This window comes from Chiloscyllium plagiosum, unplaced genomic scaffold, assembly GCF_037043375.1.
Source record: "Chiloscyllium plagiosum isolate Xiang-an unplaced genomic scaffold, Cpla_swu_hap1 HiC_scaffold_17, whole genome shotgun sequence".
In the NCBI taxonomy this organism is placed as follows: domain Eukaryota; kingdom Metazoa; phylum Chordata; class Chondrichthyes; order Orectolobiformes; family Hemiscylliidae; genus Chiloscyllium; species Chiloscyllium plagiosum.
This window is the reverse complement of record NW_028270155.1, coordinates 26,454,112-26,475,117: the sequence shown is the minus strand read 5'-3', so window position 1 is coordinate 26,475,117 and position 21,006 is coordinate 26,454,112. Positions and strand designations below refer to the sequence as shown.

General features: G+C 38.3%; 1 protein-coding gene across 1 annotated transcript in view; it reads right to left on the bottom strand.

Moving 5' to 3' along the window:
* Positions 1-11,669: 11,669 nt before the first annotated feature.
* LOC122558281 (peroxisomal trans-2-enoyl-CoA reductase) overlaps positions 11,670-21,006 on the bottom strand; it is a 34,613-nt gene continuing 25,276 nt past the window's right edge. The window contains exons 5-6 of the mRNA XM_043706680.2: positions 16,949-17,073; positions 11,670-14,815 (exon numbers count right to left, since the gene is read on the bottom strand). Coding sequence (XP_043562615.1) covers positions 14,639-14,815; positions 16,949-17,073 — 302 coding nt within the window. The 3' untranslated portion in view covers positions 11,670-14,638. The remainder of the gene's footprint in view (positions 14,816-16,948; positions 17,074-21,006) is intronic.

Genomic DNA, 21,006 nt, shown 5'->3' with positions numbered 1-21,006 from the left:
TTGATGAGAGAGTAGCCCATAATAAGGCAGGAAGAGCAAAGAGTGATGGTGGGCTGCCTGACATTCAGCTCTTCGCTATGTAGGAGGAGAGAAGCCTGACCCCGACTGCCCAGAATGGCTGTGTGACCATGCTCAATCCCCTGGACTGATCTTGGAGGCTGCCATTGACTTGCAGTGCTGGGACCCCATAACTGAAAAGTGTCTCTCTTGCCATGACTGAGCACTATTTCCTTTAAAGTTTGAGACATGGTCATGCATTGTGTCTGCAGTACATGGTGCAGGTGTAACATGAAAGCTTTTCCCAATTTCCTCCATCAATCTGTCCAAGATGGATTCCTGTCTCTCCCGATTAGATTTCTACCTTGTCAGATTTCACAGACAGAATCTGCATGGCAGCTTTTTGATCTTGTACTTTGGCTATAACAACTATGAACATTGTTATGATGACCCAAATGCAACATTCCTGGAAGTGGTCACACTGTCTTCTGACATAATGGTATTAATCAAGCATGGTTCAGACTAAAATTGAATTACATGTACTCCAGAAACTGTTAGAACTACAAAGAAAGAGGACCACTGAAGTGTAATTCTTAAGTGAAATAAGAGTGAGTAACTGATGTGAGTGAAAATGAATAAAAGGTGAGAATGATCTCAAGTATGTTATTACTCCCATTGGTTCCCTCACTGTGTTGCTGGTGCAGTCCAGCTTCTATGCTCTTTAATTGTCACTGGCTCAGTCAGTGATGGTACTATTAAGCCACTTTTGATGAAGGAAATTGCAGTCCTACATCTGGTATACATTTTGACCCCTTACCAAACTCAATGATTCCTCTAAGTGGTGTTCAGCACAGAGGAATACTGATACATCAACTGAAGTAACATTCTGCTGGAGCTTTCTGTGCTCATGTTTAACATGATAGAATAAGACTTTATGGGTTCAGGTGAATGCTGAGGACCTTCAAAGCATTTCCTTTCTAAGTGTATTCCACCTATCTACTATATCTGGTATGTCTGTCCCGTTAGTGAGAAAAGGTGTTTCCAGGGATGGTGATGATGGTGACTGAGACATTAGTCTGGAAGGTATGATTCTGCATCACTGATGCCCCTTAACTATTCTGTCAACAGCTCTCTTGTTGAGGCATTAAGTCCCCTGGGTGACAGGGCTATATATGCCATAATTTATTCAGGTGATATTGTTACCCAGGTATAATCCTTTTATCAGATTTTGCAGCAGTTCAGTACAATTGAGTGGTTTAGTCAATTAGTCCAGAAAACAATTAAGAGTCAACCACATTGTGGTAGATTTGGAGTCACATGTAGGCCAGAACAGGGAGGATGGTAGACTTTCTTTCCTTAAAAGACATTGAGAACCAGTAGGATTTCATGACAAACGATAATAGTTTCATTGTTGCCATTAGATTAGCATTCAATTCTACATTTATTGGTTTAATTCAAATTTCACCATCTGCTTTGATAAGATTCAAACCCATCTCCCCAAACCCATTAACCTTGATCTGTGCATTTTCTAGCCCCATGACAATCCCACCACATCAGCTCCTCCCCATTTATCTGAGCACTATCTGGCTGCCATGTTTATAAAGAAGTTATCAGGCTATTGCCCTCTTTCTGTGTGCCAGTGTAGCATGAGTGAAATGAAGAGGCAGGATCAACTTAACTTTGCTGACCTTTTCTTATTCTATTGTCTCTTGCCAGGCATCTTTAGCCCCATCATCTTCATGTTTATGCCAAATATTTGGGCCAAGTGAAGAATTTGGAAGAAACAAAAAAACATTGTTTTTCATAAATTTACTCCTATCTGCATCAATGCAAGTTTTTAAAATAAAGTTCTTTCGAAGACAGAGAACAAAAACTAATTTATCTCTAGCAAAAATTTACATTAATTATTAAGAGAAAGCTTCAAGCATAGGAGTGTTCAAGCTTTACAACATAAATAAGATTAGTAAATGAATATTTCTACTAAATAAGAATTTATAAACATATGATCATTCTTATTTAAGCACACAATAAGGGAAAAGAGAATCCAGTGCAATGTCAGGTTTACACCCAATTCTTTAAACCAAAACATATTTGTAAATCAAAGAAAATACAGAAATTGTTGCAAAAATGCTGTTATGCAAAAAACCACACTTTGGATGTGACCTGGCAGATTTTCTGAAGAAGTGATTAACATCCTGGCTTCTTAAAATATTTGGAATGCAGAGAATAGATTCCATAACAACTCCCAACAAACAGAATTATATGAGGCACTAGAAAGTATTTGAATGTTTTATCTGCCCCCAGGTCCATGCACATATTTCTCAACTTCATGCACATCACTCTACAATTAAGTTTCTGCTCTTCCAAAGCAGTCAATATCAATGACTCAAATTCCGATAAATACCAGCACAGCCATCGACACCTATGTCCTGTGAGAGAATAAAATGAATTACCATTGTGCCATTGCCTCCCATAAATGCAAAAACACTTAATATATGGTGTTCAAAATCTTTCATTTTATTTCTTCCAGTTGTTGAAATATCTTTTTCTTCACTGGGCATTGCTTGCTGAGCTAGTATGTGTTGCATGTACCGAGTTGCCCATGAGAAGGAGGTGGAGCAGTCTGTGTCCTGTAGGTAGATGCACAGTGCCATTTGGGAATGAAAGCCAGGATTGTGATCCAGTGACAATAAACAAATGGCGATATATTTCCAAGTCAGAATGGTGACTACCTTGGAGGAGAACCTGCAGATAGTGGTGTTCCCATGTATCTGCTGCCCTTGTCCTTCTAAATGAATTGTTCGTGGGTTTGGAAGGTACTGCCTATGGATCTTTGACAAATTTCTGCAGTGCATCTTGTAGATAGTAGAAAGGTAATGTCACCTTAACTGCAGAAAACCGTAGGGTTGCTTACTCAATAAAGAGGGACAACTGGTGGTGGTTTAATTAGAGAGTCAGCACATCTCAGACAAAGAGTGATATTGAGAAGGTGGGACTTCCATGTGACCTCAACCTGTACAAGAATTGAACCAATACTGTTGGCATGCCTCTGCATCACAAGCCAGCCAACCAACCAAACAACTGAGCTAGCTCACCCCCACCATTCTTTTGGGAGAATGTTAATCATATTTATTTGCAATAAATTCATGGATTGAATTGTGTAGCTATCATTGCACATAGAATATCAAAGCATCATTGCTAGTTTAGCAGTTATACCAATTTCACCTGTTTTTGTAGACAGAGTGTCATTAAACGGAAATTAATCGAAGCTTTCCAAACAATGTGAATTCTGATTTTTTTTTCAGCTAAATAAGTACCTTTGCAAACATATAATCTATTTGATTAAAGTTTACTCATATCAACTGAGTAGCTGACGTTAATGTACTTGATTGAATTACAGTATGATACTAGCAAACTTAGAATGATTCAGATAGGGAGGAATGCACTTGTAAAAGATATGCAGTTTAAGTTTGATTAAGTGTGTTACTGTCTATTACCCTGAAACTTGTCAATGTCTTTGTTTCCCAGCGGTACAGCAAAATTAAGGGAGTGATCACATAACAGAATTGTATCCAGAAGAATATATATCAGAGTTAATTTTGGATTTTTTTCAACATTCTTAAGGTCTGTTGGCTCAAAAGTTAAAATAAGTGCATTTTTTGATATATCTTACTTCCGCTTTAATGTTCAAAACAAACAAATAACTCAAAAAGTATCTGGAAATGCTAACTCTTGACAGGACTTTGAAATTACATTTCAAAATTTTCCCTCTGATTTAGGACTATCAGGCTGTTCAAAATTATGGATCTGCCTTTCCATATAAAAGCTGGGAGTGAATTCCCTTCTGGTGGCCAGGCTGAGTCCACAGCCATTTCAAGGTTGATTAGTTGTTAATTAGCTGGAAGCAGAACTTCCACCCCTCAGCAACAGCAAGTCCTGCCTCAGAGGGCTGCCAACCAATAAGAGGCTGGTATCTCTACAGCAGCAACAGCACTGCTGGGAGAGTTGGTCACTATTTGTCATGTGATTTTATGCCACATAACAAGCTTGAATTCAAAACAGGTCTGTCAAGAAGAAGGCAAAGTCAAGACCATCTTCGGATTTTACTTCAAAGTAATATACTTTCATACTTAACGTTACTATACTTGGTAATTACATACCAGGCTCTGACACATCTGTATGACGTGTATTTGGTCATGATTAATCCATCTTCTTTGTGCACTCACATGCTCTCTATCTATCTTCTGGAGAGTCTCACTTTCTAATGTGTCTTGTAGTGTGCTTCTTCCGGTGTTCTAACTCCACCCACATTGTGGTATTTAGACACAGTGATGTGCAACTCCATGACATCATCACAGGTTTGCTCCAGAGTCTGAATGCCAGTACAGAATATCCACTATTAGTACTGAAGTGAGACCAGCAGAAAAATGTGCTGCACTGGAGCCGGGAGTGGGCTGGTGGGTTTAAGCTCCTACAAAGATGATTTATGAATGGTAAGGATCTGAGTTAATGGGAGAGATGTTTGAAACCTGATATCCCAAAGATATTTGAAATCTGATTTAACAGAGATAGGTATGAGATTGTCATTTTCAATCAAATGGTTATAGTAGCAGAAGGAAATACAGATTCAAAGAATAAAATCTATATTTAAGACAAATATCAAGTTGTTCTTCTATAGGAATTGAATGAATTTCAGTATTTTGCAATGGAGATGAAAGAAATAATAAATTACTTCAATGTGAATGTGTGGAGAATCTTTTTATATGAATGTTCATCATTCAAGTGGCCTGAGCCATCCATAGTTATCCTGCACCTGTGGTTTGTTAGTAAAAATGTCCTCTATTCTCATCAACTATTCAAAAGAAATTGTCTATTTTAATATAGTTTCCAAATGTTATTCATTGTAAATGGATTCCACATTAGCTAATACAGCAAAGTTTTTATTAACCGGCACCTATGGAATCAGATCTGTGCTGATTGCTCCAATGTTCTGGATGATTAAGAGGCATGTGTAATCCTGACCAAACAAAATTTCGAGACATCAACATCCCTCAAAAAAAGTCTATGTAATAACATCAATACACCTGCCAAAATCCATATAAAAACACATAGTAAATAATAGAAATGCAATGCGGGGGCTATACACATTATTGACATACTTTATATACAGCATACTCGGACACAGTACTTGAATTATATAACTTGCCGCTTTATCAAGAGTGCTAGTCGATCAGGCACTAGTTAAAACAAAGTTTGCTATACTCATTTCTTTCTGTTACACCACTATGTCAGTAATTTTAACACAATCATTTTGTTGGGGGCAATTGTTCCGACAGTTTAATCATTTCTAAATTTTCTCATTATTATTATCAAAAGAATTAGAGTTATATAGCATCTTTTGCAATCTCAGGATTTTGCAAACAACCTTCCAGCTAATGGAATTTTTTTTAATGTGGAAAAACTGCTGCAATATAGGAAATGCAGCAACCAAACTGCTTGCAGTTCGATCCCACAAAATCACAATGTGATAACTATCCAGATAATCTGTTTGATTATGGGCATGGTTGAGATTTGAAAAATTTCCTCTGCATGCCTTTGGAAAGTGTGATGGGATTATTTACATCCTCTCTCAGGGTGCCAGCATTTGTGATCGTACTCCTGGCACTTGGACTGTGCCTTTACTGTCACTTGGCAGGCAGCCAGTCAAGCTGTGGTCTCCCTACTCAGGAGATGCAATCTGAAACAAGATGCTGAGTACTTATGCACAGCACCAGGGTTCCAAGTTCGATTCTGGCCTTGGGCGACTGTTTGTGTGGAGTTTGCACATTCTCCTCGTGTCTGCGTGGGTTTCCTCCGGGTACTCCGGTTTCCTCCCACAGTCCAAAGATGTGCAGATTAGGTGAATTGGCCATGCTAAATTGCCCATCGTGTTAGGTGCATTAGTCAGAGGGAAATGGCACTGGGTGGGTTACTCTTCGGAGGGTCAGTGTGGACTTGTTGGGCTGAAGGGCCTGTTTCCACACTGTAGGGAATCTAATCTAAAAAAAAGCAGCGACTCTCCTGCTCTTCAGATGTGCCTGACCTGCTGTGCTTTTCCAGCACCACACTCTCGACTCTGATTTCCAGCATCTGCAATCCCCATCTTCTCCTGTCCTTCAAGATTATCTTGCGGCCACTGAGCAGCTATTGTGGTAGCTCTGTAAAAGAGCACAAAGGGTGACAAGAGTTCATGAAAAATGTTGGAACATGCAAGTGAGATTAGTGGCCAATTGCACACAATATGGCGCAATTTTGTTTTCAAGTTTGGTTTGAAATGTTTATTTTGTGGTGGCTTTTATGATTAATTCTGACTGAGCAGATCCATGATAAATGGAAGGGAGATTGTGAAACTGTTAGGAATTGGGGTTGTCATTATGGACACCACACTCAGATGCTTTCTTCACTGAGTGAAGCAGTTCTCTGGATTACCTTCTCCATTCACTAACCTCTCCTTCCTTTTCCTCCTCCTCCTCTTCCATAGTCAATGGCACCATGGGGAAACCAGCAAATCTTGAATAGTCTCATATTCACTCCACCTGCCTTTCTATGAAAAGAGGAAATTAAGTGGAATTACTTTTCCTTGAAAAGACAGCCTCGGTGACCTCCCTTATGTAACAGTGGAATTTAAACTGCAAAACGATGCAGATATCTCCAGCGCCATCTTGGAATGGCTAGATGCATTATCATAACTCCAGTCACCATCACTGTCACTGACAATGTGGTCCTTGACTTGCTCTGAAGTTGCACTTACAGCTGCAGCATTTGACAGAGTCAGTGACAAACAACTTTTTGAAGCACAATATCTCAGATATCATGAGGATTCAGATAGAAGAATTACTCCTGGAACACCTTGCGAGGACGTGACTTCCCGCAGAGAACTCTCCTCCCCCTCATTGTTGTTTCTCCTGCTGTACGTGACCTCTACTTATTGGCTCAGTCATGTATGATTCCAAGAGGAAGAACTGTTGATGCCTGTACATCTGAGAATAACTGCTTTTTACTGTAGCTTTGAAACCTAATTGGGGAATTCAGAACAAAGGATTGTGATCTTAGGGTATGTAGTAGCTCTACAACTTTGCACTGAGTTGAAGGGAATTTTCTTAATTCAGAGACTGGTGAACCTGTAGCGTTCTCTACCACAGAAAGCAGAGAAGGCCAATTCACTTGATATGCTTAAGAAAAACAATGATTTCAAGAGGATAAAGGTGCAATGGGTCATGGTGAGAGATCAGGAGAATTTAGATAGATGATCCAACATGGTCTTGTTGAATGTGTTATGACACGGGGTAAAACCCCCTACTAATTTAAACCAGCAACACAGAAAAGATTCACTCCATGCTGTAATCTGTTAAAATTCAAGAGGCAAAGAAATATCCCAAAAGTCACTATTTAAAGTAAAAATTAACAACTTTTTTAAAAGTCTTACAGAGAATATTAACTAACAACGATTTACAACTTATTTCTCTTAAACCTATCTCTTACCTCCCCCTCTACAATACTAGTCCATTAAAAAATTCCTGATTACGATTTACAGAAAAATAATCACGTTTCAAAACCAGTCAGCTTTTCCAAGTTTCCTCTGTAGATTTTCCTCTGTAGATTCTCTCTCCAGGTCAGTTTCAATGTTTTTTCTGTGCAAACTCCTTCTCCAGACAGGTATCTCTCAGAGAGCTCTGACTAGCAGCCTACATCTGTTGGTCTTCTGGCTGTTCTCTTTGCTACTCTGGTTAACTGTTCAAAATGTCTGATATTAATACCCCAAAGCATCAGATCATTTTATTGGTTTTATTATTGTCAAAGTGCTAAATTCAGATTTGATTGGAGTTTGGCATCTTGGGGCATAATTTAAACTGATTGACCAAATACGAATTTGTTTTTGTATCCTAGCAATACAGGTCTTACCTGTTTCGACCAAATGTTACGTTGTTACCTTGTTTTGGGCTCTCTGTGCTTCTCTAGGTCCTTGCTAGCTTTTTAAACTCTCTTAAAGGTACAGTACACCTCTACACCTTCATAATAAATGATAGAGAGGATTCAATGGGCAGAATGGCCTGCTCCTTGTCGTATTTTCTAAGTTTCTTTTTTTTTACAAATGAACAGAGCTTAAGATTGAGGAGCACTAGCTTGCTTTCTGTTTGGTAGGGTCAAAAATTGTTTTTGTTTACTATGGGGAACATCCAATAAGCTTGGAAAGCTTTTATTTTCCAACTTGCGAAAGTTACAATTGAAACTCGGGCAAAGAAACCGTTTCTCACAGTCAAAGAAGTTCGCTCAGAAATGTTAGGAACTAAATTATCTCAGTGTAAAGTTTTTAACTGAAAGTTCCAGGCCAGATGTGTTTGGTTAGAATCCAAAAAAGGTTATTTGAAGCTGAAAAGTCTAAGCTCAGTTATGTGACTAATCAAGGAAAAGGCTATCAAGTTCTCATATCTAGGAATTGGACAAAATAGCTTGGTTAAACCTATGGATCTGATAGGCAATCAATCTCTTTCTGTTGCTTGAAAACCATAAAGTGAAGGTATTGCAATAGATGCGATTACTATGTTTTTTACTGTGTTTCAAATCTTTCAAATTGTGTTTTATGAAAATTGCTTGTTTTCTAATTTATCTACTTCTTTCTCTTTTATTGTTAAAACCAAATTTACAGCGCTCTATGCTGTGTTTAAGTAAAAGGCCACCATGTTAAATATGAAAATAAACAAAATATGATCTTTCAGACAAATCATCAACTTGGAATCTGCCTTGTTCAGCAGAAACATCAGCTGGGATGATAACAATGTTTATTTAAGGAAATATATAAATACTTTGGAGACAGTTCAAAGAAGATTGATTATAATAAGAGCTCAAATGAGCAGGTTGACTGATTGGGAAAGGATGGAGAGGGTAGGCTTAGAAGAATAAGTGGGGACTTGATTGAAACATAAAGGACCTCGTAGGCTCAAGACAGGAAAGAAAGGATGTTTCCTCTTGTGAGAGAATCTAGAGGTCACCCTTTAAAAATAAGGGGTCACCCACTGACAACAGAGATGAGGAGAGTTTTTTTTTCCTCACAGAGAGTCATGAGTCTTTGATACTCTCATCCTCAAAGGCAGTCAAAACAGACTGTTAGAATTTTTTTCAGCAGAGGCAGATAGGTCCTTGATGAACAGAGGGGTGAAATAGGGAAGGCTGAAAAATATATGTTAATGTGGAGGAGAAGTTATGATCTAATTGAATGGCAGGACAGACTTATAGAGTCATAGAGATGTACAGTAGAGAAACAGACCCTTCAGTCCAACTTGTCCATGCCGATCAGATATTCTAACCTAACCTTGTCCCATTCGTCAGCACTTGGCTCTAAACACTTACTATTCATTTACCCATCCAGATACCTTTTAAATTGTACCAGCCTCCACCACTTCCTCTGGCAGCTCACTCCATACACGCACCACACTCTGCGTGAAAAGGTTGTCCTTTCGTTCCCTTTTATATCTTTCCCCTCTCACCCTAAACCTTGAGTTCTGGACTCCCCCACCCCAGGGAAAAAACCTTGTCTATTTATCCTATCCATGCCCCTCATGATTTTATAAACATCTATAAGGTCACCCCTCAGCCTCTGACGCTCCAGGGAAAACAGCCCCAGCCTATTCAGTCTCTCCCTGTAGCTCAAATCCTCCAACCCTGGCAACATCCTTGTAAATCTTTTCTGAATTCTTTCAAGTTTCACAACATCCTTCCTATAGGATTCCAAAAGTGGCCTAACCAATGACTGGCTGAGTGTCCTATTCCTCCTTCCAATTTATATATTGGTATGGTTTATCTAAATCGCACTAGTGTGTGGTCCTTCTTGCTACTTCGTGCATGTTTAGCTGAATGAGATTTAGAGAGGCTGCTGACTGATGTGAAGAGCTCCAGAATGGCAGCTCTCAATATGCAAGTTTCCTGTCAACATTAAGTGCATATCCATTCACCCTTTAACAAGATCGTGTCTGCTATGTGTCACTTTAACAGTGTGTGCATGTGTCACAGAAACTATTTTGGAACCCAAGGGGCATTGTTAACCCCCAAAACATGGTACAATTCCTCATCCATTGTGCTTTTATGTTAATTATTTCTGGGTTTGCCTTTTCCTCAAAAGACAAATATTCCCAGTCAAATTGTTATGTAATATTCCAATAGTTGGCAATAAAGAAAGTGGAATGTGTTTACTTTGAATAGAATTAGATGTGTTCATAGTTCACACATCACTGTCTCAAAAATGAAAACAATGTGTGGAACAGGCTGCAACACATTAGGCCAAATCAAATCATCATAAACACATGTGAGTAGGTTCCTAACCAATTACTGGGACATGAAGCTGATCTGATGGTTCAGCTACCCAATGGAAAACTTATCCCATTGTTATATTGGTTTTCTAATTGGATTTCAATTACATTGAAAGCAGATCAGAGAAGATAATCAGGTCAGATTTGAGGAGGTTGTCAGAGAATTGTTGAGTCAATGGAATTAGTCAGATTATGTTTGGCAGGCAAAATCAGAAATTGTTGGAAAAACTCAGCAGGTCAGGCAAAATCTGTGGCGAGAAAGTAGAGTTAATGTTTCAGATCCAGTGACCTTTGTTTGTGACTGATTGTCATGTTATATGCACTATTGCTCATTATGGGGTAGATTTGCTGCACTTTTTTTTAGGGTAGAGGCTCTTGTCTTACATAAGACGTTGTTTATTGTATGTTAGCAACAAAGAAGTGTTACACTCTGATAAATGTTGTTACAGAGTGTAGTGATTGTAACAAAGACGGCCAGGTGGACCTAATAGAAAATGAATTCCCCAACTGGGGTGGTTAATATGGTTCAGTCAGGGAGTCCTGGCTGACAGATATAAACATAAGGTTCTGTTCACTCTTAGAGTTGTCTCTGAGGAAGCTGGATCAGTGTTAAGGACTCTCCATGTATAAATAAAGGATGACTTGGTGACAGAATACCAGCCACTGTGGAGTTATTTCACAGAGATTATGAGGAAACCAAAACATTTGGCTTTATTCCTTCAAAATCCTAAACTGTTCTGTCCACAAGCTCATATAACATCATTATAGTGGGTGGGACTAATGGCACTTCAATATTAGCCCTTTCAGATCTATGCAACTTCTCTCTCCAAGCATTTTTCTTATTACTAATGTGCATTTTTTAATATAATTACATTTATTACTAGCCATCTCCCCCAAGCCCAAGAGGCCTCTTGAAGCTCATTTGTTCAGTATGTTTAGAGATTGACAGATTTCTAATTACCAATGAAGTAAATGTATTTGGGGTAATGAGAACTTGTAAAGAAGGGTCCCTGGACCTGAAACATTCACTTTGATTTCTCTTCACAGATGCTGCCAGACCTGCTGAGCTATTCACGCAACTTCTATTTTTGTTTCTGATTTACAGCATCTGCAGTTCTTTGGTTTTTACATGGTCTTTGTAACGGACTGCTGACTAAGATGTAATTTTGTTCTGAGATATTGGTTTAAGGTGTAACATTTAATAAAATAATTGATTTAATGGTAATGGGAAATTGGATAATTAGAACATTAAATTTATCACATTTACTCGGAGGGAGGATTCAGTGGTAATCCAATAATCATCAATCTAATTTTTTAAAACAAACACAGTAAACTTTATAAAGTTATATTTATTAAAACATGCAACAAAATTGACAAATAGCAATTTACATCGACAATGGAGAACATTAGCTACAGTAGAAGAAATATTATTTTTAAAAGTGACCAAACAATAGTTAATTCATTCCTCATCTGTTGTGATGTTGGCTAAACACAGCTCATATTAAGAAAGGTAAATAGCCAAAGTCCTATAGGTTAACTGAAGTAGGGAACATCTTACTTTGATACTAAAACTACAAAATACTGAAAGGAATGATATGCCTTTCAAAAATTGAACCTTATTAAATTAAACCAAACTACATTTTTGAACAATAAAAGCAAATGTGCCTTCCTGTTCAGAAGTAACTATTAACCTATTTGTTAACATGCATGCTCTTTACTGTATTTATGTTTTGGATTATTCAAAGTGTGATTACATGTTCAGTTTGGGTGGCACAATGGCTCAGTGGTTAGTATTGCTATCTCACAGTGCTCGGGACCTAGGTTCAATTCCACCTTTGGGTGACTGTCTGTGTGGAGTTTGCATATTCTCCCTGTGTCTGTGTGGGTTTCCTCTGGGTGCTCCGGTTTCTTCCCATAGTCCAACAATGTGCAGGTTAAGTGGATTGGCTATGCTAAATTGCCCATAGTCTCCAGAAATGTGTAGGCCAGGTGGGTTAGCCAGGGGAAATGCAGGGATAGGGTGGGTCTGGGTGGCATACTCTGAGGGTCAGTGTGGACTCGATGTGCTGAATGGCCTGCTTCCACATGGTAGAGATTCTATAATTTTAAATAATTGCTGATATAATATAGCTTTAGAAATGGCAGACATATACCAATTCTGGATTCCTTGATTTTACTCTTCCTTAGCTCTTTCAGGACCTAAGAAATACAAAATAATGCTAGCCATTGGATTGTCCAAAGAGATTATTAGTTTGTTGCAAACTTGCATTGTTTTAAGCTAATAGAAATTCTTCAAGCCATATTCTAAATTACATTTATGTAACACTAACATGATTAAGTAAGCTATATGAAGTGATGTGCGGGACACAGTTTTTTTGCCTAGTCTCTGATATAAACTTGAAAAGACACAAATGGATCATTCAATTGTTCATAGCCAGTTTCTTATTTTCCTGAAAACCGCGAAAAGGGCAAATAATTCAAAATCAGTTTAAGCATGTTGGCCAGACTATTGATTTGCATTCAATAGTAATTAAGCTAGCTGTCCATAGATCTCTAACTTTTGGCAAAGTTTCCTGTTAAGTGCAATAGATATTTTATTACTGAAAACTCTTGAACAAAGCCCAATGTTAGTAATTAACAATGATTGATTATTTATTAGACAACACTGATTTCTTCAAACCTCTTTGAGATTGGGATTTTAAAAACTGGAGGAATTAAACTGTACATTTTACTGTACATTAGCTGTTCATATTCAGCAGATGAATACAAATCAACAAGAGAAATCAACAACATTCCTGACACCCCTGTGAAAATTACTGTCATTAAATGAAGTGCAGCTCACAACTATTCAAACCTGGACCACTTTGTTATGACTGGGTTTGAAACAGATCAAAATTGTGAATACTCCATCTGCTGCTTTAGAAGAGAAAAAGGAAATCTTCATAATTCTCTCCTTTAATTATAGATCCTTTTTGCCAACAATATATGTCAATCTTCCACCGCCTAATCACTGTAGAGCTCAGTTTCATCTTTACCTCCAGCAGTGAGTTATTTGATGTGTAAATAAAACTGATCCAGCATTGGTAGGCATTGTTATTAATACTAATAGCAAAAGAATGAACCATTGAGTCATTCGGCAAGGAAACAGACCCTTTTGCCCAACTCATTCATGCCAACCAGATTTTCTAAATTGAACTTGCCCCATTTCTCTGCATTTGGCCCATATCCCTCTCAACCTTTCCTATCCATCTACCTGTCCAAATGCTTTTTAAATGTTGACATTTTACTTGCCTCTACCAATTGCTGTAATTGGGAAATGTGAATTTAATCTTCTATCCTACTGTGACGATGCTGCTCCTTTAACAAGGTTATGTTGTCCTTGGTTTTTATTTCCAGAGAGGTCGTAAAAGACACAAATTCCAGTTGCAGGGATTTTGATTATAGCTAACAGATACTGCCTCAGGCAAAAGGCCTTTAAGTTTAATAAAAACACTTGTGCAATGAAAGGGGAGTGGCCAGTTCTCCCGGCTCAGCTTCACTCTGGTTTGGTTTGTTTTTAGCACGATTGAGTTGAGAAGCTGCTAAGCAAAGAAGCAGGTCCAGGCTTATCCTCCTCTCTCTCTCTCTGGCTTGTCTCCTGTAAGATCCTGATTTTACCTTTTGTGCCAAGGGATGTTTATGGAGATTACTGCAAGTATTGGGAGCGGAATCATTAAGTTAGGATAATGTGTTGGGGTTTGGATAGGTTAAGTTATTCGGTATTCTGTTCCCTTTTGTTTGCGTTTCATTTGGCAATCTTGTAAATAAATTCTGTTTTGTTTAAAACTAAGTGGTTTGACCAGCTGCATGTCTCCTGGAATATCCACTGTACAACTGCTTAAAACAACTCGCAAAGGTAGGGTCTGGGCTACTTTCTTGAAATGTTTTGAGGAGCTTTGGCCTGGTCCATAACACTACATTAGTTTGGAACTTGAATACTCTGAGGATTAATTTGCTGAGGTGGTACAGCTTCTCAAGCTACAAGCACAACACAACAGATGACTTTACTTCATTCTAATTTAAGTTTTCATAGGGGTTTCTAAATGTCATAATGACATTAAAAAATCAAACTACCAAGATAAACACAATATTTAGCTTAATTTAGCTCACAGTGCTATGAACAGGCAGATACATTGATTGATATATCACTGGTTCTATTGTAAAAGTGCACACTACTGTAGTGTTATAGGGCTTCAAAATAAACTATACATGCAAAATGGAATGATGACTTGACATGCCAACTTTTAATATCTTCACTTTCAGACTTTCCCTTCCGCAATCAGGGTTTTGAGATCAGCTGGGGTATTTGCACAGATCACTTGATGTGAAACAGAATTCTTTTCCAAAACAGTGGCTATTGCTTCCCCTACATCCAAGTGATTCACAAAGCCAGGAGCAATTCGGTCTGGGGTTGCAACACCCATGTTAAGTTTCACCTGTAAAGATCGAACAAGTAAAAAACAAAGAGATTAATCCACCAAGATTACACATTACTGGAATTTCTATATTTAAAAGTGGTAAACATTATAATTTTGTGATCAGCAGCAAAGAAAAGGTGCTTTATGGTGATCTAGCAATCTCTGAAGCATGGACATCCCATCCTTTACCTGACATCAGTTTGAATCTGCCGCTAAGTTAAAAGGACTGTCAAGCAACAGTGATATCATCAGAATATCCAAGCAATCACAATAAAGTATTCTCACAACTAGCAAAACTGCTAGTGCAAAGTAAAATGCACTAATTCTCAAAAATCACTAGCACTAATTCTTTTCAGGTTCAATTAATTTTTTTTCAAAAAGCAATCAATGATTGGAACATATACATGGGAAGCTGAAACAGTAGAAGCTGAAATATCAAAACCTTTTAGAAAAATTAGAATTTTTTTTATCTTTTGAGGAAATTTGTCATTCCACAAAAATGGAACTGTTTTTCAGATGAAATGAGGTTCAGCAATAATTAAGAATCTAGCATATAATTAAAAATCCAGTCACAGCTCACTCTACAAGATGTAATTTTTGAGGATTTTTAACAGAGAGATTCATAGCAGAAAAGGGATGGATTTGTTTAGTTCACTGACTGCAGTTTGTGGATTTGAACAGAGTACTCAATAGCGAACCACAGTGGGCGGCACGGTGGCACAGTGGTTAGCACTGCTGCCTCACAGGGCCAGAGACCCAGGTTCAATTCCCACCTTGTGTCCCTGTGGCACATTCTCCCTGTGTCTGCGTGGGTTTCCTCCCACAGTCCAAAAGATATGCAGGTCAGGTGAATTGGCCATGCTAAATTGCCCCTAGTGTTAGGTGTAGGGGAATGGGTCTGGATGGGTTGCTTTTCGGAGGGTCGGTGTGGACTTGTTGGGCCAAAAGACCTGTTTCCACACTGTAAGTAATCTAATCTAATCTAATCTAATCTAATCTAATCTAATCATAAACAGTGACAGCAATGTCTGGTGTTGAATCCTGAGATGTTAAAGGTGCTGATGAAAGGCCCAGAATTTATCTTTTTTGAGAAGCCCCACCACATCTAATGACACTCAAATAGTGGTGGGCCTACTCTTAGGAAAAGAATTGCATAGCAGAAGTCAAGTTCACCATTAGCTACAGACCAAACAGAGGCTAACAGGTCTTCTGTACACAACAGTGCCACTGGGTTTGGTGACTGCTACCAACATTACATCTAACCAAGGCCACAGATCCACGAGGACACCCAAGCCAGAGGTGAGTGGTAGCTGTTGGGGATTGTGGGGAAGTTGGGAGAGTTAGCTCAGCAGCAACGGGAAGTCGGGTGGCCTTCAGCAATCTCTTTCCTTCCCAATGCCAAATCCTTCAATAATGCACTGGGTATCTTTGAAAAAGGGAACGCAACGCCAGTCTATGAGCTGCAAGCAAACACACCATAGAGGGGGCCCAGTTTCCACTTATGGATTTCTATGCATATGTATGGACTCAAGAAGTTTCGTTGTCATTATCAGCTCAAACTCCAGACCAGAAAATGTATAGAATGAACTGATTTGTAAAGACTTTTAAAACATACTGCTTTTAAAGAAGGTCTGGAATCTTGACATATTTAAACATTCATTTGAAAGATGGGAGGAGTTTCTGCAGCTTTAATTCAACTACAGTCAGATAAAGTACTCCATGCAGACCCACTTTTAACATGATTTTCACTGAAAAACTTGTATGGAATCACAATCTCAGATGTAAGACTCTGTACATTCACAATAAAAAGCTGAGCTTCAAAATCAATCAGCAAAATCAATATCAAAAATAATTGAATAGTAAATTTAAAAATAATAGAAATTATTTTAACTTACATTTCATGACACAAAGGGAGAGACAAAGTTCATATTCAAAGCTAGTAAATGTAAGAAACACAGATGTCGCTCTCATTCATTATCTAAGAAATTAACTAATTAGAAGAAAACCTAAAGGTACTCTGTCAAAATTCAGAACTTTATAAGTTTGTACAGAAAGCAGTTGCTATTCAATGTAGCTTTCACTGTTACTTGTTGGAATATACCTTTCTTCAATTCCCTCACTTGGTATATGGCATTTTCTTAAAGTTTTTACCTCAGTCAGTTTACATGGAACATCAGGGTACTCCTCTCTGACCACCTGACAGAATGCCAAAGCTCCTGCAGCTCCCAGAGTCAAGAAACCAGTCCCAGGCATCAACAGACGCTCCCCCGCACCACCTACAAAAAAAAATACTAAATTTGTTATTTCATTTCAAACCAATGACATTTGCACTTGAGCTTTTGCTGCTGGTTTATTATGGCTTTTCATCTATAAAACTGGAACCTAGATGCATATTGCCCAATAATCTAGCTGTCAGATATGTGATTACATTCCACCCATAGCACAACAGATTAAGTACCAGATAACATTTGAATCAAGACTTTGTGCCACCAAGATATGATGGGTATTCTTTTATGTGCAACACCACAGCAGTTCCTCTGTTATCTGAGTGTAATCTGCTCTCAGTGTGGATGCATAGACACAGCCAGCAATGGGCAATGACTGAGATGGAACCTCAACTACACAAAGTGCTCTGTTCTGTAGCCTAGTGGCTGAGGATGTAACCATCACACAACACACTTGATTTTGGGAAAGGATCAAACTTGGAGTCTTGTACACAATAGACTTCGCTCCTGTAGTCCATTGATGCTTTTATTCTGAACAATCGAAATATTTGAAAATCTATCACTGAGGGTCATACTGCAATGTTGCAAAAAGCCTACAAAATTACAAAGAAATTCTGTTCCACCCTGTTAGGTTCAGATAGTCTTTAAATATCTCAAGAGTAGAATGGGGTAGAAAGTAAACTGAGTCTTCTTTAAATACAGTTTACCTTTGAAAGCTTATGTTTCTCGTATGAAAGTTTGCTGTCTCCACCAGCGTTGCTGATGCTGAATAGAAGAGTCAAAATCAAAGCATTCTATTAAACATCAGAAGCTGTAGACTAAGATTATATCTTCAGAATAACATTAGCAAACCTGCCACATTCAGCCTCAAGCAACAGAATTTGAACAAACCACAAATTATACAAGACGTAGATTCCATTTGCAAATCTTGACAAAATCTCTTTCTGATGTTTATTCACGCCCTAAGCTTTGACTGACTTCTTTTTTTTAATCATATTAATAAATATTTAAAATGTTATCTTAATTCTATAACTGGAGTGTGGATTTTGAAAAAGGGATACTTAAATTGTTGATATAAATGCCAGATCTTGGTCATTTGCATTTGAATAATCTTTTCCCCTATCATAAATGTTTTAGATGATTTCCTGAGATGTGCATGACAACCCCAATCAAAATTGCATCTATGGCTGCAATCCAAAAATATTAATGTCACGGACATCACGCAATGTCGGAAGAGCAAAAAAAGGCTGTACATTACATGGACTGGAAACTGGAGAAAGAGTTGGTAACACATAATTAAAAGGTCAATTACCAAAATAAAGAGAATTAAAAACGGGTCATGATGGACGTGTCTCAATAATCAAAAATATCAAAAAATGTCAGATCAAATAAGCACACATACTTACAAAAGATTATAAATTGTTATTTTTTGGGGAGGCACGTCTAGTGGTCATGCATCTTTTAACTATGTCATATTCTCTTCTCTTCTAACTGATACTGCTATTAACAAAGCTAACAAACACAATGGACTCCACAATGGCATGATGACTCATAGTTTCCTATCACCAATTGCTCCATTCCAGTCCTCATCTTTCCCTCCACCTCCAAAACATGTTCAATTTGTCCCTACTGACTGAAAACTGAAGTTGGCCCCTGCAGTAGACATACTAAAAAAAAGAGAATTTAGAGTCAGTGGTAAAATACAGGACTGGCATTGGAGAAAACAGGATGTGGTGAAAAGTTTTGCTTTTAAATATTATAGCACCAGGACAATAGGTCAGCAAATCAAAAGGAGTTAAATGAGGATGAGAAATGTGTAAGTATTGGTGTGGATAGCCAACAGGAAGGTGAAGTCTTTGAATATTAGAAACATAGTAATGTTGATGGATCTTTGGGGAAATTTCTTTTGAGTCAAATTTTTGATGGGTAGGCGTCATCTTATATGGTTTCTTTGATAGGTATATACAGAAGCTGTCTTATATGCAAGCATATCTCAATGTAGACCACAGAAAGAAAACCGTTCAGGACAAAAGCTCCATTTAATTGTTTTAATTTTCTCTTCTCACCCTGTCCCTATATCCTATTATTCTCTTTCTAAATGTGTGCGCATTAGTCTTCTTCTTAACTACTTCAGTCTCATTTGCTTCAACCATTCCATGTGGCACTGAGTTCCACAATGTCATTTTCACCTCTGTTTGCGTGAAGCAATTTCTCCCAAATTCTCAACCTGATGTATTTGTCACCATCTCATACTTAAGTTCCTTTTCCTCGCAACTCAGTCACAGGTGCAAACAAGTGTAGGGAAGCAAACTGATTTCATTAATATTCATATTTTTATATAAATATAAAAGATTGAAGTCTTCATTGGGTCTTCTCTTATCCAGAATCCCTTGGGTTGACCATTCAGCTTCCATCCATCATTGTTTGTGAGGAAATACTTCACTTCACTTCTAAATTGGATGGCTGTGGTCAGCATTACATTACCTCTGGAATTCCATATGGTTCTCATGACCTCTACCCTTACCCTCTAGTGTTCATGGGGAATGAAGGGGGTGTTGCTCTAAGCTGGTGGAATCCTCAAGATCCTATGGCAAATTCATTAACATTATTTTTTCTGGGAGTTCTGCCAGTCTCCCATCAGAGATTCATTGAAAGATCATGAGAATTTCTGTGAAAGTTCAAAAGCCACACTTGTGACTGCAAATACAACATGGCCCATCACCATATGGAACGTACAGTGTGCTGGAAATTCATTGTATTCTGCCTTTTCAACAGTCCTTTTGCATTCTTAACAAATGTCTTGTGGTGTGATGAATAGTAATTAACTTTCTTATTCAAATAAAACCCAATAATTCCAGGGTAACTCTAATTAGAGCTGTTGGAACTGTGGTCGATAGCTCCCTGAATAAAATGAGTAATCAAATGCAATGCCTTGTTAGTTATGGCGCAGTACGGTGTTCTGATTTCAACAATGGTTATTTATACAAAGCAAATATTCAATTTCTTTTGTATCAAAACAGTCTTCTTAAAGCTTGAGGGTAAAATGAATTCAGACTACACGAGTCATTGTTCACTCTGATTGTCAACACATGTCTACAAAACTCAGTAATTAGCATAATTACAAGAAACGAAAGCTTAGCTGATCAAGTGAATTATATGACGCACCTGAAAAGTTGTCGACAATATGTTTTGCATGAACTATGAGAAATATCATCTTGGTTTCAGTAAATTGTTTAAATTGCTGAGATTTCTACAAGTTTCCACAAATAATTTCTGTAGGCAGGATATTGCAGTCACTCATATTGAATTAGACAATATAGTTCCATTTGAAGGTCAGTGAATTCAGATCGTATTTCTTGAATAGCACATTCAGTGAAACAACGGGGCAGATTTTGGGCCTCAATATTGAGCCTATAGGGTTGGCAGTGTGCCCCGTGGCTCAACCAAATAGGAGGAATCTCTTAATTTCCCACCTTAATTTCTGCACTCACCTTCCACCTGATGCTGCAAGACCAATCAGAAGGCCTTCAACAATATCAGGCTGGAATCTGTCTGAAAAAGATGCGCATAGCCTTGGTAGCTGGCAAAGGCAAGGGCATTTTGATGCGAATGCCCTTGGTTGCTTGCATTAAAATTGATAAATTCAAAAGGCCCTAAGTTGGTAGGGCAATTAGAGTTGAGGTGAAGCCATCCAATAGTCCAATTACAGGAAGGGTCTGTGGCCTTTTGTCTCAGGGGTTCCACCACTAAGCATGGAGCCCACTGGACTACCAGCTAAGGAAGCAAAATCAAATGAGCTGGTGGCCTCCACACATGGCCAGATCTGTTCTAACATTGGTAAAATTCAGCACTACTGCAAAATGGCCCTGAAGTGGCTTCTTTGTTAAGCTAGCTGGTTGCCTGGGAATGTCTCCTGGCAGTTTGTCCTGGGAATGTCTCCCGGCAGCCGGAATGCTTCATCAATGTGACTCCTGCCTGGATCTA